The sequence below is a fragment of the Pongo pygmaeus genome, chromosome 14 (assembly GCF_028885625.2).
Source record: "Pongo pygmaeus isolate AG05252 chromosome 14, NHGRI_mPonPyg2-v2.0_pri, whole genome shotgun sequence".
Classification (NCBI taxonomy): domain Eukaryota; kingdom Metazoa; phylum Chordata; class Mammalia; order Primates; family Hominidae; genus Pongo; species Pongo pygmaeus.
The window spans coordinates 106,704,898-106,732,844 of record NC_072387.2 but is presented as its reverse complement, the minus strand read 5'-3'; the positions used below and the strand labels follow the sequence as shown (position 1 = coordinate 106,732,844).

Genomic DNA, 27,947 nt, shown 5'->3' with positions numbered 1-27,947 from the left:
GGATTCCTAGGTCCTTCTCTTATCTGAGGTTTTTCTTGGAAGACAAAAGCCCCCTAACTCTTTCACTCTGTGTATGCACGTGTGTGTGTGCATGTGTATTTGTGCCGTGTGTGTGCATGCATGTGTGTGTGTGCCTGTGCATGCACATGCATGCCATGTTTGTGTGTGTTTGACTTTCACTGTCTTTTGGAGCTTTTCCTGTCGCTACTTCGGTTGTTCTAAAGCCAAGTTCCCTTACCTATGATTCCCATTAGATAGAGGGACATGGTCAGATGACATTTTTCTAAGGTTACAAATCTCACCCATAAGCAAGAAAGGAATCCACAATTCCCACTTCTACAGAACAACAAAAAAAAATGTATTATTCTATTCTCACGCTGCTACTAAAGACATACCCAAGACTGGGTAATTTATGAAGGAAAGAGGTTTAATTGACTCGTAGTTCAGTGGAAGGGGAAGCAAACACGTCCTTCTTCATATGGTGGCAGCAAGAAGTGCAGAATGAAGCTGGGGAAAAGCCCCTTGTAAAACCATCAGATCTCATGAGAACTAACTCACTATTACGAGAACAGGATGGGGAAAACGGCCTCCATAGTTCAATTATCTCCACCTGGTCTCTCCCACAACATGTGGGGATTATGGAAATTGCAATTCAAGATGAGATTTGGGTGGGGACACACCCAAACCATATCAAGTAAATTGCATTGTTCAAGAAATTTTTGAATGAATGAGCTTTTTCCTCTACTAGAAATTTCTCCTTCTTTGCTTATATTACAGGAACTGATTATTTAAAAATAAAATCTCACATTGGAGAAATACACTTTAACACTGGAGAGAGGCCCATGTTAGTGCTTGTGATTTTCTTCTGCTGTTTTTTCTCTTCCCCTTCCCCCTTCCCTCCTTTCCTTCTTTGTCTCTTTCTTTCTTTTAGACTGAATTCCCAGATCCTTTGCTCCAAACCCTGTTTCTCTCCCACTTCTGTTTCTCAAATCTGTACCTGATCCCTTCATCTCCAGGAGGCTTTTTCACATTTCACAGTGGATTTCAATGTGCTGGGGTGGGCAGCGAGGGGGAGAGTTACTGAGAACCATGGTTTTAGAAGCTTATGTTTTTGAGAGTTTATAAAATCCTCTCTGGCCTCAGAGGCTCTACATTGTTTCAATCCATATTTTGTCTTTTATGGCTTTTCACGTTTCACATCCAATAACCACATTTGCATCCAAAGCATGGATTTCCCAATTTTGAAAAAGCTGATCCTACGGATTCCATTTCCATAAATCCCTTAAAGTGTTTTAGTGACTTTGCTCATTTTGCAAAAATGTCTCTGACAAAAACACAGGGGAAAACAATTGCTCTTGACATCACAACAGTTTAATATTTTAACTTATTCATTAAATTGTGCTTCACATCAATGGAAATCTTCAGTTCTACAAACTATCATTTTTAAATAGCAATAAAGGTTGATAATGTCACAATACAGTCCCCTAGTAACTGAGTTCATACATATTATTGTACAGAAATAAAAGGAAATATCTCTTAAGAGAAATAATTTACTATCTACTGAATAACTATCTTTACATCTAAAATGGGTCACCACATAAAGATCCAGATTTTTCTTTCCAACACTGAAATGATACATTAAAAGAGAAATAATGCAATCAAAGCCCCAGAAGTACTTCTGAGAAAGAAAAAAACGAAAGTGAAAAAAAAATGATCATATGATTAACAAATAAATGTCAAGGAGGTGGAAGACAAATGTGACAATTACCGAAGTACACAAAACTTTTGCTCCTCAAAACACTGGTTTTTCTGGCAAGATGTCAATCTGGCCCTTTGATGAGTTCCCGTAATGCAGCAGAACATGTAGCTCACACAGGTTCCACTGAGTGTGCCAAAGGATGACAGTTGCAATCCTTTCCACAGACATCTTGGAACACAGGCTCAAGAGACACTTGTCCATCTGCGTTCTCAATCTGGAGTGCTGCTAGGTTAGCATGAGTCCTTGCCTAGAAGTTCAAGGGCTTTTGTGTTGCAGATGTTGCTGGTGTTTATAGCTAGGCCAGTCCTCTGGAAATTTCTGCACCTCTGCCAGGCAGGTTGGTTCTTTCACATGCAATGAAGATGGGTTCATGTGCATTCCATCAATTCATTAGGCTACAAAACACACAGGTTTCAGAACCTGCCCACTTGCTCAGAAGGGCTAATTTGAAGTCTCAAGGAATTAGCTCAGATTTGTTCAGGTGAATGTGGTGAGAAGAGAGCAGGCATTGGCTTATGTCCAGTGGAGATGGTGGAAGGGGAGAAGAAGGAAGGCCGAAAGTGCCTTGGAGAAAGAACCCTCGCATGCTCCTCAGATGGCACAAAATGGGTAGAATCATCAGACCCAGCCAGCCCTAATACCCAGCCTGAAGACATGCAGTTGCTCTGGTGACCAATGGGGTCACAGCAACTATGGGAAAGGAAAACCTTGGAGTCACAGCTGCGATCAGATCAGGGTATTCTTGTGTAAGTCCAACCCAGCTTTCTCTTGGATCTGATCCTTCCAACTCAGCTTTCAGTCCCTACAACCATTCCAATGCTCTGGTCCTGTCTCAAGATCCTCTTCACTCATTTCTTTTAAATAGCTAAAATAATTATAGTCCATATGTTTCCAGGCTGCCCTAGTTCTAGAGGACAGAGACTGTATCTTAGTCATTTTCTATTTTTTCAGTATTGCATGGCATATATTTAATTCATTACCTTTCTACCTTGGAAAGATCTGCCTCCTTTGAGGAGCCACAGTTTTCTCTAGAGTTACTCCTACTCTCCCTAACCCCCATCTCTAAATGATCCCATTATACAGGACCTCAGATAGAAATCATGGTTGATAAGGAATCAGATAAACTCTCTGTGTGCAGATGTTATCTTAGGACAACTTAAAGCATTTCCTCTCTCCAGTGAGTATGCAAAGGGACTCATTTAACAGTCAATGAAACCTTTAAGAATGAAAGCAGTATGTTGCTGACAAAGTACCAGGAGCCTGGGGAAGAAGACATTAAAAAGGGAGAGTTTTCTTTTTTCTTTTTGGTGGGTGAGGGGGGGCGGGTTTATATTGATTTCCCTTAATAGGGAGTTGTGAGCACATTCCCTCGGCCTTCATATTGAATAGGTTTTGAGTTGGATGGAGTAGACACCCTGCTAGAAGTGTTTGAATGCCTCCTCTGAGTTTTGGTCTCCCCTGCAACACCTCCCATCTCTTGGATATTTCATTCCTAATAAGAGGCCCCCTCACTGGAGGTAGGGAGCTGAGAGTAAACTTGACCAGTGTCTTTGGCATTTTCCATGTCAAAAAAGGTAAGGAAGGATATAAGTCAATAAAGATTTAGATTTCATATTCTTGCAGTTCCCAATCCCAATACTGATGCTGAGCTGCATAAAGTAGTCGGAAAGGCTATGAAGTCAAAAGGCTGGGGCTCTAAGCAACTTTCTTGCTCATAAATGAGTCGTTGGGAAATCTTTCAACATCTCTGACTCTCCATCCCAAACTAGCAAGTGGCAAAATGAATAGAGGTCCTATTTAGTACACAAGAATGTAATGAGGACCAAATGAGACAGCACATGCAAAAATGTTTTGAAAACCATTAAATGCTACACAAAGTGATGAATTTTAGTCTTATCTTTCGCAAAACATATGATGAAGTAAGTGACATTAAAAAGCACTTGAAATATTGTTTGGTTCCCTTTTGTATCAGATACTGATAGTCTTTATCAGTATTAATTTCCACATTGTTTCACATTGTTTCTTTAATAACAGAACTCCCTATGCTTATCAAGGCACATGACAATCAATAATAAAGACATTCCCTAGCCTTCTTTGCAGCTAGATGTGGCAAATGTCTAGGTTTTAACCCATGAGATGTGACTGGAAGCAATATGTGCAACTTCCCTCCACTTCCTCTCTACGATCTTAAATGTAAATGTGATGGCAGGAGCTGTGGCAGCCATCTTGGTCCATGAGGTGGATGCAGCACATTAGGATGACAGAGCAACAGGAGAGGGCCTAGGCATCTGTTAACGTCACACACCAGAGCTGTAAAACCAGTTTGCCTTTAAGTAAGAGAGAAATAGCACCCACGTTAAGTCACTATTTTGAATTTCTGTGTTAAAACAGCTGAATGGGAATTCTATCCAATCCATTTATATTTATTTTTCAATGATCTGTTCTTATCTCCTTGCTAGGTCTATCTTGGGGACTTTCTTGCCAATATTAGTACTATGTCTACTCAGATTTTTTTCTTAAAATTACCTTAAAGGCATAACAAAGAGTCCTCATACTTCAAACTTTTAATGAAACTAATTATGACAAAGTTACCTCCTTTAGATGAGAAGAAACACATCTTTATCATTTTTAATAAAAACACATGATATGCCTCACTGTTGTCTAACACTGATTGTTAATGTTACCAATTATTATTATGAGCATTCTAATAATTCTCAGGGCAGTTTCCTCCAGTTTCCAAGAGTAGGCTGCCTAAAAGCTAGAAGGAGACAGAATAGATAAGTGTGTATCTTTGTCCTTAATAAAACACACACACACACACGTGCACATATACACAAAGACGTCTCATCCTAATCTCCAATCTGGGTACTGGAGCTTCCATTGCCAAGAGAAGGGAAAGAAGTGTAGGAGTCAATAGGGCCATAGAACCCCTGGGGATGGTTTTTTTCTTTTTTGTCTTTTCTTGGGCTTTTGACACTGATATATCTGGAGTTGATTTGGTTTGGGATTTAATGTTCCTGACTTCCATGGATCCTTAGGCCCAGACGCCTTCTGCTGGCATCATTTCCCTGAGCATCACTCAGCATGGAGGTGGGCAGTCAATTTTTGGAGAATAAACTGCATCCCTACCTCTCCATTTACATAGGACCCCATGGGTATGACAAGCTTGCTGCTTTAGAATGAAATGATATGAGGGAGGAAGCCCATGTCGGTCTTTTTAATTTGCTCAGCACTGGCCTGGGGCCAACATAAAGAGCTGGCTCCCTCTGAACATCCTGATACCTGGTCTCAAGTGGAGCCCCATACATCATGCCTTCAGCAGAAGGCAGTGGAAGCCTTTGATACCAATCCCAAGGTGCCTAAGGAACAGCGTGAAGTGAGCAGGGGCTGCCTTCAAGTTTCAGTTATGCATGAATTCCTTGCCAAAATTTTAAAGTGAGTTTAAAAGAAACAGTCTGAATGCCTTCTAACTTGTTTTGATTTTCCACATGACAAAACACTGGATTGTTTGTGTGTGTGTGTGTGTGTGTGTGTGTGTCACAGGGGCAGGCAGAAGGATAATTTGCAGTCCTGCTATTCTAGGCAGAACATTAGATCCTAACAATGAGATGAGAAGCTAGAGAGAGAGCCGCTCACTAATCCCAGCTGCAATCCTCCTTCCCTTCTTACCTTAGGAACAAATCACTGGAAATGGAGAAATATTTTGTGAGCCTAATCTCTACCAACTAACAAGCAATATTTACTTGGCCCCTTTTAACTTACCCTTGTATATGGCTTAAAAAACACAGCTGCCTAAAAAGTCATTGATCTCTCAGCTCATTGATGGCTCAGTGATGTGGAGGGGGCTGGACTGACCCAAGGCAGTATGGCTCTGGGTCACTGTTAGCGTGGTGCTGTCATGGTCGGGCTACCCACATGGGTTAGAGACAAACGCTTCTGGGAAATTGCAGCTGGCTTCTTGCATTATTGGCAGGAAGCTTTAGGTAGGATGAACCCTTATTCCATACGGATACGGTGATGGAGTAAAGAGAACTTGACCTTTGCAGTCAGCTAGACCTAGCTTACAACCCGTGGAGGAGCTACTTATTTTCTGTGGGCTTCACTATTTTCATCTATGAAATGGAGACTAACAATATCCACTTGTTGTGCAGAATATATTTAAGGTATGAAAAGGGCCTCCTTCAGTTCCTGGAGCAAGGGAGCCACCCGATAATGCCTTCCCTTGCACCCCAGATGAAGCCAAGCACAGTGAGAGAAGCATCTCCAGATCTCTAACTGGTGGAGCTGCTGGACTTCCCTCTGTGCAGGTAAGCACTCCATGAATGCTTGTGGGCTGATTGACTCACAACCCCAGAGAGAGTATTCTGGAGGCTGAGAAGTGGCTTAGGTAAAGCTAGCTTAAACATCAAACATGTTGGATATCAATGAAATAGGCTTTTCAATCTGATTTAGGGGTTTCACATATTTTGCCTTCAGCTCCTTGAAGGGATTGATCAGATCCATCCATTGTGAAACTTCCCCCTCACTCTGATCTTCCTAATAAATGCTAGACAAAGGCTTTCTCTTCCTTCTTCCATACATATCTCCTTATTATTCAATAAAATTCTTGTTATTGTAGTTGGGATTATGAAAAGGCGAAAATAAGACCTCAGCAATGCAACACATTTCTTGTCCAGTTTTAGACACTCTGGCCTGATTTACTGTCTGTGGCTACAGTCTAACAACAGGTAAAGATTGTGTGGGAAGAAAACAGTGAACAGGCTGGAGATATTCAAGATGCTGGGAGGCAGAGTCTGTCTAAACTCCTGTGATAACCATCCCATGAATGGTGTTCCATGTCTCCTGGCCTAATTCAGAGTTCTTATCCATTTAGTAACCTCAAATATATTTTGTATACATGCTAGCTAACTTCCTATTCTTTGGGCCAAGCTTTTAAAAACATCTTTCTCTCTGTGGTGGCAAAATTTCAAGACTGGTAGTACCTGATTAAAGAATATAACTTCTCCAAAAAGGTTAAACTCTGAAATGTACCTTTAAAATCTAAGGTTATCTGGCCAGTTTAGAAATGTTAGGCATATATTGACCTTCCTGATATTTTTTTCTCTTAATTTATCATTCATTCCTCACATTGAAAGTAACAATTTGTAAAGTGAGACCCCTTTAGGCATTAGCAAATAAGCAAATTTTCTCTTAAATGCTCCTACCAACGTTCATTTCTCAGGGGCTACAACCTCCCCTGTCCTGGATCCACTCCCCGTTCCCTAAAAGATGGAAGGAAGGGCATGGCTTAAGGTTATGGTGTCAGGATTTTGTAGGATGTGGGTCTCTAGCAATGGTCAATAATAGGATAATTTTGTTTCAAAACAACTGCAACAACAAAACACGTTACTTGTGATTTAAGTCACATTCAAATAGAGTTCAAGATGACAGCCAATAGCCAAGTGGGGGTTGGTGTAAGACCTCATCTAAGGGCTGAAATGTTTTTCTCTTTTTTTCTCTTTATACCGACTGATATTCTCATAACAGGAGACAGTATGACATAGACCAGTTTCAGCAGAACATCCAAGCCATAATTTGGCTTTTCATGTGTGCCTCTGTGGGTTCCTGGTACCCAAACTATTCTATGCTCCTGGCAAAGGAGATCACAGGAACTGTCTCCTTTTTCTGTGTGGCTCTCCTTGGCCTTCTAAAACGGTCTATATGTGATGCACCCCTACCCTACTTAATATCACCAATTGCAAAATGTCAAGAAAAAAAAAGAACAAGACGGTAATCTCCAGCTGGATAAAAATGAAGACAAAGAAGGAAGAAGATGTCCAAATCAAGCACACACAGCCAGATGTCCTCAGAATGGCCCAGCTTCTCCAAGGTACCTCAACAGAAGAAGGTCAATGTGCCTGCTCATCCTCCCCCTCCTGAGAGAGGAGAGGGCAAGGGGTCACCATCTCACCACCTGGCTGTTGTAGTCCTCAGTGACAGTCCCCTCTGCAGCCCCATCCTCTTTGGGCCACTGGTGGTCCCTGTGCTCTCGCTGCAGCCTCCGCTCCTCCCGCCGCTTCTGGCGGTCCCTCTGGTGCTCTAGCTGCTTGGTGTGGTGGTAGCGCTGCTGGAAGAGATCTTTTGCATACTCGTAAAGCTGCATGTCCAGGAAGTTTAGCTCCTCAATGCGTTGGCGGGCACCCTCGTTGATCTCCACGTTAGAAGCCCGCGTGATGTTGAACTGTGTGAAGGGGGAGATGAACTTGAGGTTGAATGTTCTCTCAAAGAGAAACTGTGTCTTCCTCTGGAACTCAGTGAGCCCAAAGAAGGCCATGTTCTTCAGGTTGTTCTTTGCACTCTGCAACAGGATGGTGTTTCTTTCACTCTCGTTCATGAAAGTCAAGTTGTAGCAGCCCACCAGGCTGAGGTCAGCCAGCATACGCACCTGGCGATTGTTAGCCAGGTTGTAGCTGCAATCCATAAACTCCCGCAAGCTGACCCCAGACCAGTCATCCCCAGGGTAGCAGGTAGGCAGCTCATCTGGGGTGGGGCTTCTTCCATCACACATATGAAGAGAGGTTTTCCACGTGGCCCCTCTCTGGACATGTTTCCACTCGCTCAGGTAACGTGACACTGGATCCCGTAACATTGTGATGTAATAGAAATTCCTAGAAGAAATTAGAGGAAGAGCATCAGTAGTTGACAACTCTAACAAGAGGGATCTAAATTTTTATAATTTTACATCAGCATTGAGTCAAGTGACTCTTTTGCCAAATGTTCATGTGAGAGTATTTGCCTATGAGAGTATTTGCCTGCATTTGTACCTATTGATGCATGTGCATATGTTTCCATAAAGACGTATGTACCAATTTTCAATACTGAGTTTGTTGGGCTTTTCCTCCTTGCTCCAGTGTGGGGAGGCATGGGGTGGAAAGAATAGATAGTTCATTCATTCATTTGTTCAGCAATTATTCACTGATAAATTATTGCTGGCGATAACGATACCTTACATTTACAGAAAATACCATGATTTTTAAGTTATTACCCATCTGCTGTTTCATTTGATCCTTACAGCAAACCTTTGTGGTAGATGGGGTTCTATACGATAGGGTTACATGAAGGAGGTGAAGTGATTTATCCAAGGACATGGGACTAGAAAGAACAAAGCTGAACGTATATTCTCCTTAGTATTCTTTTTTTTTTTTTTTTTTTTTGAGAGGGAGTCTTGCTCCATCACCCAGGCTGGAGTGCAGTGGCACAATCTCAGCTCACCACAACCTCTGCCTCTCGGGTTCAAGCGATTCTCCTGCCTCAGCCTCCTGAATAGCTGGGAATACAGGCACCTGCCACCACACCCAGCTCATTTTTGTATTTTTAATAGAGATGGGGTTTCATCATGTTGGCCAGGCTAGTCTTGAACTCCTGACCTCAACTGATCCACCTGCCTTGGCCTCCCAAAGTGCTAGGATTAGAGGCATGAGCCAGCGTGCCTGCTGGCCTCCTTAATCTCTTTATACTGCTACTTGGGATTATGAGGTAGGTTAGTTGAGGAAGGATGGGTTGGGTGTGGAGACTAGTATTTACTGGGCGCCTACAATGTGTTAGGAACTGTGCTACATGCTTTATGGATGCTTTCCACAGATGATCCTCAAGACAACTTTGTAAAACGGGTTTTATCATTACTTTTTAAAATAAAAGCTGAAGCCACAGAGGTTCAGAAAAGTGACACTGGAGCAAGTTAATATCCGACCTGCAGTCTAAGTTAGGCCTATTTGATTTCAAAGCTCCCATGCTTTCCTGTACATCATATCGGTATTTACATTGTAATTTCTATGTATTGACCACCTATTAATTTTCAGGTTCTGTGGTTATTACAATCACAGATCTTATCTAATTCCACCTAATGGATTACTGAAAATAAACCCATTATTAAGTGGTTCTCTTTAGAAGAATCCCATAGAGATCAGGATATCTGTGATTTAAAAGGACAAGGGAAGTGTTAAGAGGCAGGAAAGGAGATGGAGAAGTTGAGAAATGAAAGAGAAACAGCAGGCATTAGAGGAAAGTAAATACTGGTTTAAAATAAGGGAAATCCTTTCCATGATTTGAGAAGCCTACCAATGGAATGGGCTGCCCACCCCAACCCCGTCTTTCCAACAGAGTCTGGAAGTCCATTTGTCAGGGAAGCCATAGAAAGGACCCCACTGCGGAGCAGGCCCCCAAGCTGTCTTCCAATTCTCACATCCCACTGCAGCCTTTTGCCCTTTAGCACAAGCCAGTCTAATTCCAATTCAATTTTAGTTCAGTCCTTGGCTCATTGACGGGGACCAGCTCCAGAAATATAGGATAGATCAGAGCTCCCCTAGGGAGTAACTCAGAGCTCCCCTAGGGAGAACAAATTAGCCCTGCAATATTCTGAAAAGAACGCCAGGCCTGCCTTGACACCTGTACAAATGTCTTGGTGCAACAGAGAGCCCGGGAACCAAGGTTGGTGCTGCCAGGTAGGCCTCAATGTGACCTAGCATGTACTCAGTGGAAAACAGTATTACCCAGCATGCCTGTCCTCAACCTGGCGTCCAGAGGGCTGGAAAAAAACCAGGTCATTTTTCTTGATTCAACTCAGTGTCTGCTCTTCAAAGAAACTTGATGATAAAATAAATACACATATATAGATACACAGATATATAAGATAGATAGACAGCAGGAGTCTGTTGAGGAATGACTTTTGATTACCACTGCATTGTCATAGTTTTTCAAATATCTGTGTTAGCAAAGGAAGCAGTTGTAGATATTCCTCCCCTGTATCACTCCTGTATGTTGTTAGGGCATGCATTTGTACTTAAAGATAAATGGTGGTGTGCCTGACTATAGATACTCCTTGACTTATGATGGGGTTACATTTCAATAAACCCACTGTAATTCGAAAACACCCTAAGTTGAAAGTGCATTGAGTACACCTAACCTACCAAATATCATAGCTTAGCCTAGCCAAACTTAAACATGCTTGGAATACTTGTATTAGTCAACAATTGGGCATATTTATCTAACATAAAGCCCGTTTTATAAAAAAGTGTTGAATATCTCATATGTTTATTAAATATCTTAATGAAAATGAAAAAAAACCCAGAATGGTTGTATGGGTACTCAAAGTATGGTTTCTACTGAATGCCTATGGCATTCCCATTATTGTAAAGTTTAAAAATAGCAAGCCAAGCCCTCATAAATCAGAGATTTCCTGTATATTTAAATCAAAGGATGTCTGATTCCTCAAAGACCTAAAAACAGAACTATCATTTGATCTATCAATCTCATTACTGGGTATAAAGCCAAAGGAATATAAACTGTTCTATTATAAAGACACATGCACATGTATGTTCTTTGCAACACTATTCGTGATAGCAAAGACATGGAATCAACCTAAATGCTCATCAATGATAGACTGGATAAAGAAAATGTGGTATGGAATACTATGCATCCATAAAAAAGAATGAGATCATGTCCTTTGCTGGGACATGGATAGAGTTGGAGGCCATTATCCTTAGCAAGTTAACACAGACACAGAAAACCAAATACTGCACGTTCTCACTTATAAGTAGGAGCTAAATGATGAGAACACATGGATACATAGACGGGAACAACACACACTGGGGTCTATCAGAAGGTGGCGGGTGGGAGGAGGGAGAGGATCAGGAAAAATAGCTAATGGGTACTAGGCTTAATATCTGGGAGATGAAATAATCTATACAACAAACACCCATGATACAAGTTTACTTATGTAACAAGCCTGCACATGTACTGCTGAACTTAAAATAAAAGTTTTAAAAAAAAAGAAAAATTGAAATAAAAACTTGGAGCAGTTGGGAAGCTGCTCTTCCCCCCTTCTTCTCAAAACATTCATTTCCACTTCTTAAAGGTTGATGCTATCACATCAGGACAGGTTTGAAGCAGAAGAGAACTGCTTTGCCACCACACTCTGAAAATCGGCTTTGGTAAGAAAATTTTAGCATTGATTTCAAAGGAATGGTTAAGAGAGAAAAGGAAAAAGAAAATGATGCAATATTTTGAGTGTTTGTGGGAACTAAGAGTCAACAGAGAGAATAAGAAGCTCAATAGAAAAGCTAAATCAATGGAAAAGAACACATTCCTAATTCCCAAGAAAGGAACTCAGCCTCTAGTGATGCCTAATAATTTTAGAGGCAAAGAATAAATTATTGCAGACTTAGATTTAAAGGAGATACCTTATTCATTCAAGACTAACTGATAACTTCCTATACCATTTAGAAAAAAATACTTTTTTCAAGATCTTGGGGCAGAAATTTTCTACTTTTGTTTTAAATTGTAACAGCAAATTTTTTATTTAGATAAACTCACTGAAACACTTGGATGTCAAATGTTTTACCTATAGTCTGGTGGCCAAGACCCTTGATGTAGCAAACTTGTGAAGTGCCAGGCATGGCGCTAAGTAAGAGTCTAACCCATTCTAGAATCCTATGAGACGTGTGCATATTTTGATTTATTTTTATTTCACTTAATGTTGAATAAACTAAGGATTTGGGGAGATAAAATAAGCTGCCCAAGATTATCTTGGTAGTAAGTTATAGAACTTGGATTAATCTGGTCTGATTTACTTAAAAAATAGTCACTATATTATAAGAAAGAAAACCTCCTATTTTGTAGGAAAAACTCAACCTAGTCTGTGTTTAACTTGCCCAAGCTAAACTGAATTAAAAAAAACACACACACACCAACTAAAAGCAACATTTCAAAAAATGAGAAATGTAAGGGTACAATGTTATTCTGCTTTTCAAAAGGAATTGATGAGCTACAATATTTAAAACTATACATTTTCTATATTCTGTTATCTTGACTGTCTAGCCTTACCGCCAGGTAAGCCAGGCAGTTTTGAAATGTGCTAAAGAAACTTCAAAAACTTTAAGTAACATTCATTTTCCTTTAAATCAGGAGGTGAAACTTACTGAAACTGCCAAGGACAAACCAGTCTGAGCTCTTGCTTTTGCCAATCACCATTTTCCATGACTCTGTTGTCTTTCACTGTGACAGAATGACAATTCCATCAGTGTCAGAAAATTTCCCAAAAGGTCAGCAGGGAAAGCAGAAAGTGATTGACACAGCTTCTGGGCTCCAAGAGGAAGTACTGATGATAAAGTTGTGCTCAGAGTAGATATTACTGTAGTTGAATATCATATGACATGCCATTATTAATCCTGCTTTAGTCCTATTTTGGGACTTGTTCATGTTTCAGGCTTTTGTCTCAGTTGAGAAAATTGGCCATGGACCTTCCAGTACCATCATTCCACTGGAAATCTTCATTCCACATAATCTTAAAGCTGACTGAAATTGGTTTAGGCTTAAAATGGTTTTGATTCCAAATTTAACTTTATTCTGTTTAACACTGCATCAAACATTGACTAGCCAAATTGTAGGATGATAGTTACATGAGTAAAATAAGTCCTAAATTATGTCTTGGAGTTCTATCAGCCAAGGGGGTACAACTTGAAACTACCTCTGCTCTGACATCAAAACATAGAAATGTCCTAGTGGAATATATTTATTGATGAAGTATAAAGTCATCCTGTCTTACGGTTCTGAATCTGAGTGGCTAAAAGCATCTGGAAATCACTTTAGACAGACATATTCTCATGTACATTTTATTTGTTTCAATCCTGCAAAGCAGACTAAATAGAAAGTTAGAAGTAATACTAAACCAATAGGGTTGAAGAACTCAATAATAAATGGTAAACCAATAGGGTTGAAACCAATATGGTTGAAGAACACTCAACTATTGAAGAAAAAAAAACTGAAAATATGATTAATTAAATCATTTTTCTCATATCAATTTTTTTCTCTCTTTTCACTTGTTTCTCTACTTTCAGATAGAAAACTACACAAGTCATTGATGAAATGCTGTCTGTCTCCAGGCCACAAGCCTAACCTTCGTTGTTGATGAGCTTTGCTCTGGTTTCATGAATCTCCTCCCAACTCATTTTCCCCTGCTCCCATAACTCCCAATTCAGTCTCTAATGAAAGGACTTAAAGGATCCAGTACTACTGAAATCTCCAACTTTATTTTTTAGGTCTTACTTGTTCAACAGTGCAATGGAGTTTGATATCAACTACATTACTGTAGTTGAATATCATACAGCATGTCATTATTAATCCTGTGGCTTTTAGCCACTCAGATTCAGATCCATAAGATAGGATGACTTTATACTTCATCAATAAAAGTGTTCCACTAGGACGTTTCTGTGTTTTGATGTCAGAGCAGAGTTAGTTTCAAGTTGACCCCCTTGGTTCATAGAACTCCAAATCATTTTTAAGTGGGTAAAATGAAGACTAGAGAGGAAGAACGGGCAGCACCTGAGAGCTGCATGGCCACAATACAGAGAACCTTCTGTTCCATTTAATTCCATCTCCTATGCATAGACAGTATCACTTGTTTGTATATTTTCCCTTACAGTTAACCTAAGCTCTTCCCACATAGTGAAACAATAAATAGGCAAACTCCTATGCCCCCAACTTCAATCTATCTGTTCATTCATTTTTTAATTCTCCAAACTTTAATTAAGCCCCATCTATTCTCCAAACAATGGGACTAGACACTAGGGACTCAAAGGCTAATATTCCATGTCCCCAAGGAGATCTTAGGCACCAGTGATATTGGTGAAGTGAAAGAAATGCTAACTACCAACTTAAGAGAATGTTACACCAATCTCCCTGGGCCAGAACAGTCCCTCAGACAGATAGCTTTGTTTGCCATGGTGACAGCATCCTGTCAGCAGATCTACCATTTGTCACCTACTTCATTGAGGGCTTGGGTGAATTCATTTAAGAATGTCTGTAAAGCAACTGGAACTCTTTAGAACTGCTGTTCCGTGGCCATGAGGGTTATGATGGCAAACACTTGTGTACTGCGAAAGATTAGGGAATGAGGTTAAGTCAATAATCATTTTAACTGATAATTATAATATGGGCCATCAAGGCTTACTGAAGTTACACCAAATGGAACACACACATTTCCATAACTGGTTTCAAACCACTTTTAGTATCTTGTTCTGCTGTAAGGCGATCACGTTAAAAAATCCTAAATACAACACAAAGGTATGACTGCCTTCTCTCACTTTGAAAGCCTTTCCCTTTCTTTGCTCTTTAGTATCCTGCCATCTTCCCTGGACCAGCTCAAGGCTCACATCCATCTTCCTTGATTTTCCAGCCTATAGAGTTCACTGCATCACTTACTGCACTTTTAACTTAAATGTAACAGTCTTGGTCACGTCTACCCTCTAAAGTCCTTTTTGAAAACCCTACCTTAGGCCTCAGATCCCTAGCAAAAGTCCCAGCACCTACCACGGAGCCCTACTCACAGCAGATATTAAAAAAATAGTTGCTATGTAAAAGAACATTATCACTTCATGAAATAAGTATATTTTAATAACTAAATCTAATATTGCCTTTGATAAATATGTCTTTCTTTCCCCTCCTAAAACTAAACTGACACTTTTTAAAATGCCTAAAATGTGTGCAAGGAGTAAAAAATATATAATCTTCTAATGCGCTCATCATTTGATTGTGATGGTAGGTGATATGGAGTGAAACAGTCAACACAGACTCACTGCAAAAAGGAGAATATTTTATACAACAAGTAATTAGTAACAATGAGGTTTATTTATTTATTTTTAAAATTAAACTTACTGGTTTTCTTCCCTACTGTTTCAAGAACCTATGTTTCACTGAGCAGTTTATTGTATAATTTGTTCTCTTCTTTAATTAGCAAGTCATTTAATTAACACATGCTTATTGAGGGTTTGCTATGTGTAAGGAACTGCTTCAGGAAATGTTGAGAACATAAAAAAAGAAGAAAATGCCCTCAAGTCTTACTGCACAGGTGTGGTAGAGTAGAAAAATGCATTCATTAGCAAGTCACAGAGGTCAGGAGTGGACAAAGAATATTTAAGAGAGCTCTTCAAGAATGTACCTAGAGCAGAGTACTGAGACTTGACCAGGAAGCTCATGTTGTGTGTTTCACTAAACGTTCATTTAATGAATGAATGAATGGAAGGAGGGCATAGACTGGAGGAGGATATTGAGACCCAATTGCCATAGGTTCTGAATGTGATTGTGAATTGCTGAAATTGAAAGTGTTAATTTAGAAAGACCCATTCAGCAATAGTATTAAAGTATTAAACAGTATTAAAGATCTCTACCTAAAGTAGGTAGAGATCACAGGAGACATTCAGCAGCCATGGTAAGAGACCAGCAGAGACAACCCCAGAACTGTGGGTGTTGAAGAGAAAGAATCCAGGACAGATTCAGGAAATGCCACGCACCCACCTGCCACTGCTCTCCCTGGCTATCTGTTGTCAGCTTTCTCTATGCTACTTTTTCCTCTTCTCTGTTTCTTTCTTTCCTTCTAGCAAATCCTTCCTTTTCTGCAGTAGATAAAAGGCAGAGCTACTATCTTCATCCAAATGATATAATGAGGAGTATAAGTCCCTGGAATCACTTTGCTGGTGGTGATTAAAACAAACTCATGTTTATGAGGCTATGACTTGCCTATCCAATGAGAATACACTTGAAAGAACTTCATAATGCTAGGTTCACAACAGTTTAGTAAATAGATTCCTTCCACCACCAGCTTAACCCTCATAAAACAAAGCAGCAAAATTAATAGCTCCACACTCCACAGTTTTATGCATTCATAAAAACCAGATCAGGTAGGAACTCCTCCACCCAGCCTGCTCTCACATCCTCCATGGAAGGGATTTCTCCCCCATTGCCCCACAAAACCAGAGATCCCCTCATGCACTATCTTTATTCTAGTGACCAGTCTGACTTATACAGGCTTTACACAGCTTGAGAGAGGGAATCTTGCCTGACTCACCTTTGATTCCCCAGGATGTATAATGAATGACCTTATACATCATGGATGTTCAGTTGTTCAATGTTTGTGGAGTGAATAAATATATAACATTTATCAGCCACTCTTTCAGAGATTCCTAGATTTTGTGAGGATCTTGATCCTCTCCATGGAGCATGCACAGGCGACCAGCATATCTTAAACATAAGCTGATGTGTGCATTTTTAAAAAGTGAAGCTTAGCTCCCTCTGCCCTGCTCTGCTGTGTGCAGGAGTCAGTTTCCAAATGTTCAGAATGGAATTAATTTCTTGGCTCTCTTTGTTGCTGCACACTCATCATGAGCTACTCATTCTTCATTATCTCACTAGAGTATTGTCTGCCCTGCACAGTATTTGATAGGGGTATTGCGGCAGTTAAGGCTTAGCAATCAGACTGCCCTTTGACACAGCTATGAAAAGGCCTTTGATTCAAGTCTTGAGAACAAATTAAGGAAGTTACAAATGATGTTCTAAGCCAGTGGGAAGTTGGAGACTAGAATTGCAAAGTATCATAATAAAGAGCTTTAGGAAGCTGACAGTGGTGTGTGTCAGAGTGATTGGTTCTGAGGGTGTCCGCAACACGAGGAGGAGGAAATGGAGATACGTGCATGTGGTTCTCTTACCTCACACAGAAGCCATGTGCGTCGCACGGCACCAAGCTGCCATTACCTTCTCCCTCATGCTGACTTAGAAGGCAGTCAGACCCTTTGGGCTCAGGCATTTTTATTTTGCTTACTACCCATGGATCTTGACTCTCTTCAATAGGTAAGACGAGGGGATAGGAGTGCCCACAGGGCTTCCCTCAGGAGGGGAGAGGCTCGGGTGGCTTTCCTCACATATGCACCTGATAACTTTAAAGGAAGAATAGTTTAAATTTAGTTGTTCTTGCTTTTTTTAAAATTATTATTTCCCCCACTTGGATACGCAATAATGTATTACCATTACGGAAAATGTGGGAACTGCAGAACAGTAAAAAAGAAGAAAATAGACTGGGTGCTGTGGCTTGCACCTGTAATCCCAGCACTTTGGGAGACTGAGGCAGGAGGATCACTTGAGGTCAGTTCAAAACCAGTCTGGCCAACATGGCGAAACCCTATCTCTACTAAAAATACAAAAATTAGCCTGGCATGGTGGCATGCTACTGTAATCCCAGCTACTTGGGAGGCTGAGGTAGGAGAATTGCTTGAACATGGGAGGCAGAGGTTGCAGTGAGCCGAGATTGCACCACTGCACTCCAGCCTGGATGCCAGAGTGAGACTCCATCTCAAAGAAAAAAAAAGAAGAAAATAAAAATTACCTATAATCACTTTACTCATACATAGGCACAGTTAAATATATATATTGATTATTATTTAAAGTTATAAATGTCTACATTTTGAATTCATAATGCACAACATATTTATAACATGTTTTTAACTTAAAAAGACAGTGAATGTTTTTCCATTTTATTTAATATTCTTTCATAAGAATACAATGTTCTTCCAGAAGAGCATAATATTCCATTTATGGATGTGTCATAATTTGTATGGCCAATCTCCAGTTTGGGACAACTAGGGACATTCTATTTTGGGGGTTTATTTTAAACAAGAATCTGATGAACATTCTAAGCCATGAATATCTGTGCAGAGAATAAATTCCTAGGAGTAGAATTCCTAAGTCAAGAGAATCCCTCCTGTTTCATTGTCAAAATGACTCAATATGGTTTTTGCCAATAGTATCCAGGCACAGTCAAAGCCGGAGAGGACTTGACTATTCCATGAGGCCTGACGTCATGGGGCACAGAGAGCATGGCTGCCTGGGAGCCAAGAGGGTGCTGGAGACTGGTACTGCTCCCTCCTGGCTGGAAGAGGAAGGTGCTCTGCGTGAAACCTTGGTCTGAGACTGCCATTCCAGGACGGTCTGGTTAGAGCTTGTGACATGATGTTGGGGAAACAACTTTCCAAAGAGATTGTTTAGTTTCCACTTAATGAACAGCTGGAATGTCAAATTAGACTAAACATTTGTGGAATCAAATCCCACTCATCAGCACTGCAGCTATATTAAAGCCAACATCTGGATCAGAAAGATGGAGGTCCCTCACCCAATTATATTCGTTGGCAGTCCTCAAAGAAACGACCTCTTGAGATGTAGTTTGTATGCAATGGCTGGGTGTCAGCTAACTTTAATTATGGGAAGCCACATATTATACAAAACCAACCAAACAAAAGCATCAAAGAAGAGGCTTCTCAATCATACAGGTCATTCCTTAATGATGATCAGTCAACCCCCTGCTTCCCTAGAGGGAGAGATGGTATTTATCAATAAGAGGAAATTTCAAATCTTGTCACGTCGCTGCCTTATATTGACAGGAAACCTGTGAGCATCGAACTCACTAAAATGCCATGATTTTCGGGTGGTTGTCACATTTGCTTTCACTTTCCCCCAAGTGGCTGCTGCAAGAATAAATTTCAGGGAATGCATGTTCCAGGGGCTTGTTTTTGCTATCTTGCTGAGTACAGTTCCTCCCAGTACAGTTTCAAGTGTGCCAGGGAGGGTCCTGCTCTCATGCATTATTCAGGGACTTCCGTGATTATTTGGTTCAGAGGCGCCCTGCTTTGCGCTGCATCACTGGGATTTGGGCATGAGGATGTCTCAAGGCGCTCTGCAAAGCTGTGGTTTATGCATGCGGGTATTCACCTGAAGCCTGGAGCCGCCCTGGAGTGAGATAAGGCCCAATTCAGTCTCACTCGCAGCTCTAATCCCAGCTGGGCAAAGCAGAACACCAGATAGTACACTCAGATTGTGTTATCAGGCCCTCTGTTCTCAGCCATGCTCTCGTCTTAGCTAATTTCTCAGGCACTGCTTTTAGGGAATGTGAGAATTGCACAGGTAGAAACCATGAGGTATCTCCGTTGTAATTGCTTAGCACCAGCCGATTTGGACAGGAAAAGAAGTAAATCAGAATATTTAAGAGCAAGGCATGTGTACCAACATTTAGAATCTATATTTGACAGCTCTGATGCATATTTTCCAAAAACATCACAAGAATATATATATTTTTAATCCCCTCTGTCTAGATTTTGCCATTCTGTTATATGAACGATACTTCTGTTTTAGGATTTTTTGTTCACTCTGCTATCAGGACTGGGTAATCATTTTGGCATATTAAACAAAAATACTTGTGAGATTCCAATCTGATTCCATTCCTTCCCAAGCCTCAAAAAAAGATTGTCTCCAAGGTCATCTCCTCAATAATGATTAAGAGGAATGCTAACTCAAAATATGGAATGTTCCATGTGCAATGAAAAACTGATATGAATAACAATAATAGTGGCCAACATTTATTGAATCCATACTATGTCCAAGTACATTTCTAAGTGCTGTGCCTGTGTTCACCAATTTAGTCATCAAAACAACCCTTTGAGTCATGTACTACTTTTAGATGATGTCTGTAATTCACAGAGTGATAACAGTTTTGGCAGTTTCTTCTATCATCTCGTAAAAATCAGGCTGTCTTGGAGATTCAGTTTATGACTTAATGATGCAGTGGCCTAGGCTTTGTTGAACTCAAAGCTCTAGATGCAAAATGAACATCACAGGGTGAGGGATTTGTGTCTACCTGCAGGGAGGCAGCAGAAGATGAGAGAGAAGCAGCATCTTGCAAGGCCAGGGATGGACAGGAAGCAGAAGGAACACAGGACTTCCGTTCTACTTTAGCACAGGAGTGCATGGATCCAGAGGATGCTCTGAATATGTACAGCTTAGAAGAAGCTATAGAAACAGTTTTCCTGAGCCCAGCACACCCACAAAGCTGTAACAAATTTACACTTGAGGAAGGGGCATTAGAGACAAGGGGGAGTTACTGCAGTTGCATTCATTTTTAACACACCTAACGAATCTAGAAGCCAAAAGCTGTAGTAATCTCAGAACAATAAAGGCTGAAAATAGCTATGCAAGAGAACTGAAATAAAGCCAAAGCTCATTCCATGCCATAATGCTCTTTCTGGCCTTAAAATAGATCTTGAATACAATGCTATGAAGACTCAGAAAAGTGTTCAGAGAAGGTTGGTGAATCCTGAAGTTGGCTGTCCCAAAGCCTGTATTCAGGAAGACATTTAACAAAAGTACAAATCAAACTGTGCTCATTTGGACAAAGCATGAGTGCATAATTTCAAGAATGTTGGGAACTTCACTTTATACAGAGTGAAAAGAAAATAGGTTTGAAGTCAGACAGATTCGAGTTCCAACGTTAAACCCACCTCATTTTCAGTGTGACTTGGTTAGCTTATTCGACCTCTGGGAGCCTTAGTATCCTCATCTAAACAGCTGAAGTATCAGTACTTACTTCATAGGGTTGTGGGAATTATTGAATAAGATAATGAATATAAAGGGCCCGGCAGTAGCTGATACCTAGCAGATCCTCACCATTTATATACACACTCCGCACTTCAACGTTCTCCCTTCTCCATGATTATTAGAGCCTCATAAACTGTCCAAATAGAGTGAAATTTCAAATATTAAACAAGATGTGTTAATGAATATTTAAAAAACAACCTAAAGCAAATTTTTATTTGTCTAACATTTTTTAAGTTTTCAAACTACTTTCTTCATCCATTATTTCATTTGATCCTTCCTACAAGATTATATCAGAGACAGCAAAGGAAAGATTCTTCGTCCACTTTTACAGATGAGAAAACTGATGCTCAGAGATATCCAAGGATTTTTCTTTTTTTTTTTTGAGACAGAGTCTCACTCTATTGCCCAGGCTGGAGTGCAGTGGCACGATCTCGGCTCACAGCAACCTCTGCCTCCCAGGTTCAAATGATTCACCTGTCTCAGCCTCCCAAGTACCTGGGATTACAGGTGTCTGCCACCATGCCTGGCTAATTTTTGTATTTTTAGTAGAGATGGGGGTTTCACCATGTTGGACAAGCTGGTCTTGAACTCCTGATCTCAGGTGATCCACCGGCCTCAGCCTCCCAAAGTGCTGGGGTTACAGGTGTGAACCACTGTGCCCGGCCATATCCAAGGATTTTCTTAAGGTTAACAAGTAAAAAGTAGTAGAGCTGGGACTTCTTTTTTTCTTACTTCAACTCCTGTGCTCATTTAGTTTGTTTGTTTAAATACACGTGTTGGTTCTGTATCTCATGAGAAACACTATGCGAGGTGCTTATGATATAATGGTACACTGCACGGCCTGACCTTAAGGTGCTGAGTCATCAATCGACTACCCAACACTGTCTTATTTTGCTCATAGTTAAGAATTAGAAAGAAAACACAAAATTAGCGCTTTATTCTACAAGTTGGGAGGTTTCACTGATATTAGCTCATTTTTTTCTTTGAAATCAACTGAAAAAGGAGATCCAGGAGAATGAACCAGAAATGCCAGAATATGGATATGACTTCTGGTATGTTTTTTGATTATGGAAGAATCATTCTTAAATAATACACTCATTTCTAAGTAGGTAGTGTTCCAGACTTCAGTCTGGAGGTGCATAAAGTCTGGGGTTCTCTCTTTTTCTGATGGCAGTGGCCACTGATGTTCATCCAGAAGGGGGTTGCAAAATTGTGAAAGTCTTATTCTGTCATTTCTTTTTTCATTTGTTAGCTGGAATGCCTCTATAAAAAGAAACTTTCCCTTATCAACTATTTGGCATCCTGAGGTAGAGTTCACATAGGAAAGGCAAATGAATGTTTGATTCATTTTACTTACTAGTTTTCAGAATAGTGGGTTGCTTTCTTACAGTCTCCCCCAAAGGGGATTTTTATTGCTGTTTGTTTGTTTTAGTATCCCATAAGCTCATGAATCTAAATATACTTAAGAAGTTTCAGTACATTGTAGCCATGATCCTTATTGATCCTCAATTTATCCAATTTTTTGCTAGTGGGAGTTTATTCAATATGGATGTGGAGTTCTTTTGATACAATCCTTGTAGACTTTTATGAATATTCTGAAAGGAACTTGCACATTGCAACAGCTCTATATCAAAAAAAGACCAAGAAGGATAGTGTGGGAGCTTGGAATTTTCCACAGCTTCTAAAGAGCAAAGTGGTTGCTGCTCAACACTTCACCTTGGCTAGCATTACCTGTGCACTAGTTTCCTCTCTCACTCCCAACCAAGTGGTGTAACTAAGATTTTTGCTAATTGTGCCTGTGCATTGAAGACAAAATAGGAAACAGATACCATCTTTAACTTTCATATATTTTATCCAGGCCCAAACACCGGGCTTTTCTCTTTCATTTTTGCTTCTCTTTTTGTTCTTCAGCTCCCACCCATGATATTTTTCTCCATGGTAGGAACAACAAGCAGGGCTAGTAACTCATTTGTGACTGGAGGCCAGTGTCACTCCACAAACTAATCTAGGGAAAACCAAATTATGCTGGAAATAATGCAGAGCCCTAATCAGGTTCTCTTCAAAATCCACTTATTCACGATAATTAGCATGAGTTTCTTCCAGAAGCCCAGCTTAGCACATGGACATTCAATGGGCTCTTTCAGCTGCAGTGGCTCCAAAGCTGCAATTCTGCCTAATTAATAAAGCAACGACAGACATTTAGAAAAATATATGTATGATAATTTAAGTCTCCCAGAAAAAAATCAATTCGTTTTGTCTAAACTTTGCCTTGGGTGTTCTCTTCATCAATTCAAGTGTGGAGCATTGACCTTAAGTTGCAAATATTTTTCTTCAGGCATGATTGAAGCTTCGAGAGGTAATAGCTTTCAATATTCATTTCTTAGAGATTTTAAAACACTCAAATGGGGACACTATCCCACTGTTCACGGCTATATGTAAATCTGAGAAAATAATCTTTAAGACTTTCAAAGTAAATGTAGCTTAGGGCTACAAGAGGTGGCTTTTTCATTTGTGCAATCAATACATGATTAAAATGGTGTGTTGCGAGGGGGCGCATCCCTTAAGCAACAGAATAATACAACTGTAATTTCCCTTCTCAATGAACTTCCCTAAACATGCCCCTTTGTGTTGATTATTTCTCTTGGTGATAAGCAGAAAAAAAGGTCACCTGTTACTGACATCTGCTGCTATCTCTGTGTCTTTTCTTGAAATGACGTGTTATATTAACGCTAATCTAAATGAAAAACAATTCAAAGCATACACATAAAGCAAGCAAACAACTGTAACCAAAAGAAAAAGGCGGGGGAGGGGAAGACCCATCAATAAAAATCCAACAAAAAACCAGCTAAAAGCTTTTTATCGATTTTCAGTTAAGGAAGATTATAGCCACAAGGGGGCTCTCGAATCTTCCCAAACACTAATTAAGTGCTGAGAGCTGTTTTTCTAGTAATTAATTTCCACAAATCAATATTACCTATTAATGTATATTACAGAGACAAGCTACAGACTTCTGACACTTTACATTCAAGCTAAAGAGAGAATTTCATATAAAAATTCAAGGGCCCACAGTGATTGTAAGTCAAAGCTGAAATTAGTTGCACCTGTGATTTCCTGCGTCCACTCTAGCATAAAAAATCCCAACACTGCAAATTTCACCAAAGGTTAAAACTGAATGTGAAGCACTGTGTATATAATGGAATACATTGACCTCCGATGGATTTTAAAGGCTGTCTGCCTCCTCCTCCTACATCGTGCACCCCCCAAACAGCCATGGAGGGTGACACGGCAGTTAAAATGCAATGACCCTTTCTGGGGGCAGTGGGAAGTTGCGACAGCCATTAGTTCTGGAGGTATTCAACTCATGCTGCGAGCCTGATGGTGCTGATGGTGTTTACAGCCTGCACCACAAAAGGCACTTGGAATTCAAGAGGGTGTTTTAATTTTCGGTTCAAGCCAGTAGATAGGGGCAGAATCTCCTACCACATTTGGGCAGAATAAGGACAGACGGGAATCGCATCTCCAGCAGAAAAGAGAATACTACCTAGCACCCTTAGCAAACAGAAAAATGGAGGAACAGAAATGCCCCAAAAACATTCTATCAGAGTAGTTAAAATACCCAAATAATCTTTGCACAAACTCAGAAAGCCTCTTGGAGCATTGATGTGAAACGGCTTTTTGACAACTGCCTTTTCTCTAATCTAATGAGAAAATCATCCCAAGGGAAGTTGAGCATAGGTCTGCCACTGGGCAGGAGCACTTCTGTGGCATGGGGGGGATGTGATACCTTTCCCCTGGACAGCTGGCTCTCCTGAAGACGGGTCAGGGAGAAGGGGGCAGCACGATTGTCCCTCATAATCAGGGTCTTCACGCATCATGCTTCCACATTCATTTTGGTTGTTGAAATTATGAATCACTGTTGTTAAACAAATCCCTAGCTCAGGAAGGCCAGTGTTCTCACTCAGGCTTCCAAGAGACATGTTCTGGGACAGCAAATTCTTCTGTTGTGAAATCCTACATTGCTTGGCAAATGCCCCCAGTACAACGTGAACCAAACCTTGATGTAAACTGCATAGACTTTCGGCTTAGAACTTTTAGAGTCACTGGTACCCTCAAGTTTCATTCCCAGTTTAAACAGCAGTAGCCCCCTCTTAATTTGCCTCAGTCATTTCCCTTTAGAATTTCCAAAGGTGACTTCTAGAATTCTAGTAACAGCCCTGTTTTGTCGTTTTCAGGTCTGGCCTTCCATTGAACCCGTCCATTGAAAACCTTCCTTTTAATCACTTTGCAAGTCACCTTTGTGCTTTCCAGCATCTATCTAGAGCATTGCTGTCATTCAAGCACCATCGGGATATGTGAGGCCTTCCTTGTTAGAACACTGCAGCCACGATCTGGGGACTTAAATTTAGCCTAGGGCTTGTATGTACAGACAAGGACCTTCTGCTCAATTCCCATTCAGAGCCCTGCCCCTCCTAAGGGCAGCTAGGACTTAGGCAGACCCCTGAAGGAGATGGACCGGCATTCCACAGGTAGAAACCTCCAGATTCTTAGCAGCTCATGGGGGATTGTGGCTTTGAACACAGCATATCTAGTCAAGTTTAAGTACATTTCTTTAAAATACATTTTGACCTTAAAAAACTTAAATAACTTATAAAGAGAAGGAATTCCTCTCCTTTAAGCAGAAGGCAAAGGTTGGTGTTTTAAAGAAAATAAGTGGACCCCTCCTGTACCATCCTTCCCCTTTCGTAGTGCATCTGGTCACAATAGTATTTTATCAGACAACTGCTCTCTAAAGAAATTGAGTGATTAAATGATCTGCTATGATGGGTGGGGTTAGTTAGGGGTGAGGCTTCAGAAGACTAGTCTTTCTCAATGAAGAACTGACCAGCCCAACTGCTGATTTTTACTAATCAACACAAAATCCATCATTGTTCTCCCACTGAGAGATGTTATGGGTTGAATTGTGTCCGTTCCCAAAAAAAGATGTTGAAGTCCTAACCACCACCCCACTGCCCCATACCTGGGAATATGACCTTTCTTGGAAATAGGGTCTTTGCAGATAATCAGGTTAAGGTGAGGTCATTAGAGTGGGCCCTGATCCAATATGACTGGTGTCCTCATAAAGAGGGGAAAATGTGGACATAGAGACAGATACACATGGAGTGAAGACAATGTGAAGACACAGAGAACCCCATCTACAAGGCAAAAAACAGCTGAGACTTCCAGAAGATAGAGAAGAGGCCTGGCACAGTGTCTCCCACCCTCAGAGGAAACCAACCCTGCTGACACCTTGATCTTGGACTTCCAGATTCCAGAACTATGAGAGAATAAACTGCTGTTGAAGCCACCCAGTTAGTGGTACTTTTGTCACTGTGGCCATAGGAAAGGAAAACAAGGTATATCTTTATTGGAGAGACAGATGAATGTAATGAAAGAAGAGACCTTCACTAGCTCACACATTAATAAACTGAGTCTTTTCAATAAATATAAATGGACTGTCAAGAATACTAAATATTTGAGAAACACAAGACAACTTTAAAAATATTATTATGATTATCCTGATGACTATCCATTATGTGATCTATTAAACCACAACAGAACAGGAGAAAAAAAGAACAAGAAGTTATTATAAACTAATTTATACTCATATATGATGAGCCTGAAAATAAACCAATAGGTAAGACAAATGGTGGGGACCTGGAAACTTGTCAGATATGAAAGGGAAGGGGAAAGACATGCAAAATATGAGAAATTAATGTAAGAGACAAGGAGATGGAATCTGTATGTCCAATATCCATCTTGAAAAAAATCCCCAATAGAGAGCAAAGAGAAACGAAACCAAAAGAGAAGAAATAATAGAAGTAAAATTAGACCATTTCCTAAGTCTAAAAAACTGTGCATTGAAATTGAAAAGGCTTAAATGAATTTAAGGGGTCTGAATGAAATGTTAAAACCCCAAAGATAAAGACAAGATCCAAATGCTTCCAGAGAGGAAGAACCTGAAAAGAGATTAGATACATGGAATAAAAATCAACTCGCCACGATTTTCTCATCAGAACTCTGAAGACTAGAAATAATGTATCAGTAGCTTCAAATTTTTGAGGGAAAATTATTTTAAACATTGAATTTTATACCTAGCCAAATTATCAATTAAGTGTATAAGTAAAATAAAAAATAGTAATACAATCAGAGTATTTGCTTTCTTTGCACTCTGTGGAAAAAAGGACTGTATTTGAAAAAGCATTCTGATATAAATAAGAAGGAATCCATAAAAAAGAGATGGGATCTAAGACCCTGGAATTAACACAGTCTGCAAGGAAAAGATTTACAAGGATGACAATTCAGATATTTTTAAGGAAACATACATGAGAGGAAATTGTTTACCTTTCAATAGACACCAGAATTCACAGATTGAATATTTTAAATAATAATAATGAAAGTCATAGAATTATTCTCTCCATAAGATAAAAGACAATTAGCAACTCCTAGAAGAAACAAAAAGCTGAAAGAGAAAGTTACAACCATCTGTGATGCAAACTAAAACGTGGGCATTATTTTAAGGACTAGAAATGTAAGAAAGTAGAATCTGTTTGACCTTGGCATGGGTTAGAGTAACCTGTGTCCATTCTTTTGTTTGTGAGTTCAATCACATCATTTGTGAGTATTTACAGGGTCACATTATGTATGTTGTTTATTGGCTTTTTGATTTTTAGAGTCATCCTAGACAACAAGTTCAAAAGTCTATGCTACATTGAAGGCCAGATGTGAATGTTCAAAAGCCTTACAGAGTGAAGATAAGGCCAGTAGACGTTGGGCATAGAGTGAGCTGAGGGGTTGTCAAGTGAAGTAAAGATGCAAGAATTTCCTCATTTTCCACAGTGGAGAGTCAATATATTGCTGTGTGATAGAGAAAGACATAAAGTTTTTATTCACTGAGTAACAAATATATGTTGGGCTCCTACAT

At 40.1% G+C, this 27,947-nt stretch overlaps 1 protein-coding gene across 1 annotated transcript in view; it reads right to left on the bottom strand.

The window, feature by feature from the left end:
* Positions 1–1,349: 1,349 nt before the first annotated feature.
* The window catches only part of HS6ST3 (heparan sulfate 6-O-sulfotransferase 3), a 760,542-nt gene continuing 733,944 nt past the window's right edge, over positions 1,350–27,947 (bottom strand). Inside the window, exon 2 of the mRNA XM_054447365.2 lies at positions 1,350–8,406. Coding sequence (XP_054303340.1) covers positions 7,698–8,406 — 709 coding nt within the window. The 3' untranslated portion in view covers positions 1,350–7,697. The remainder of the gene's footprint in view (positions 8,407–27,947) is intronic.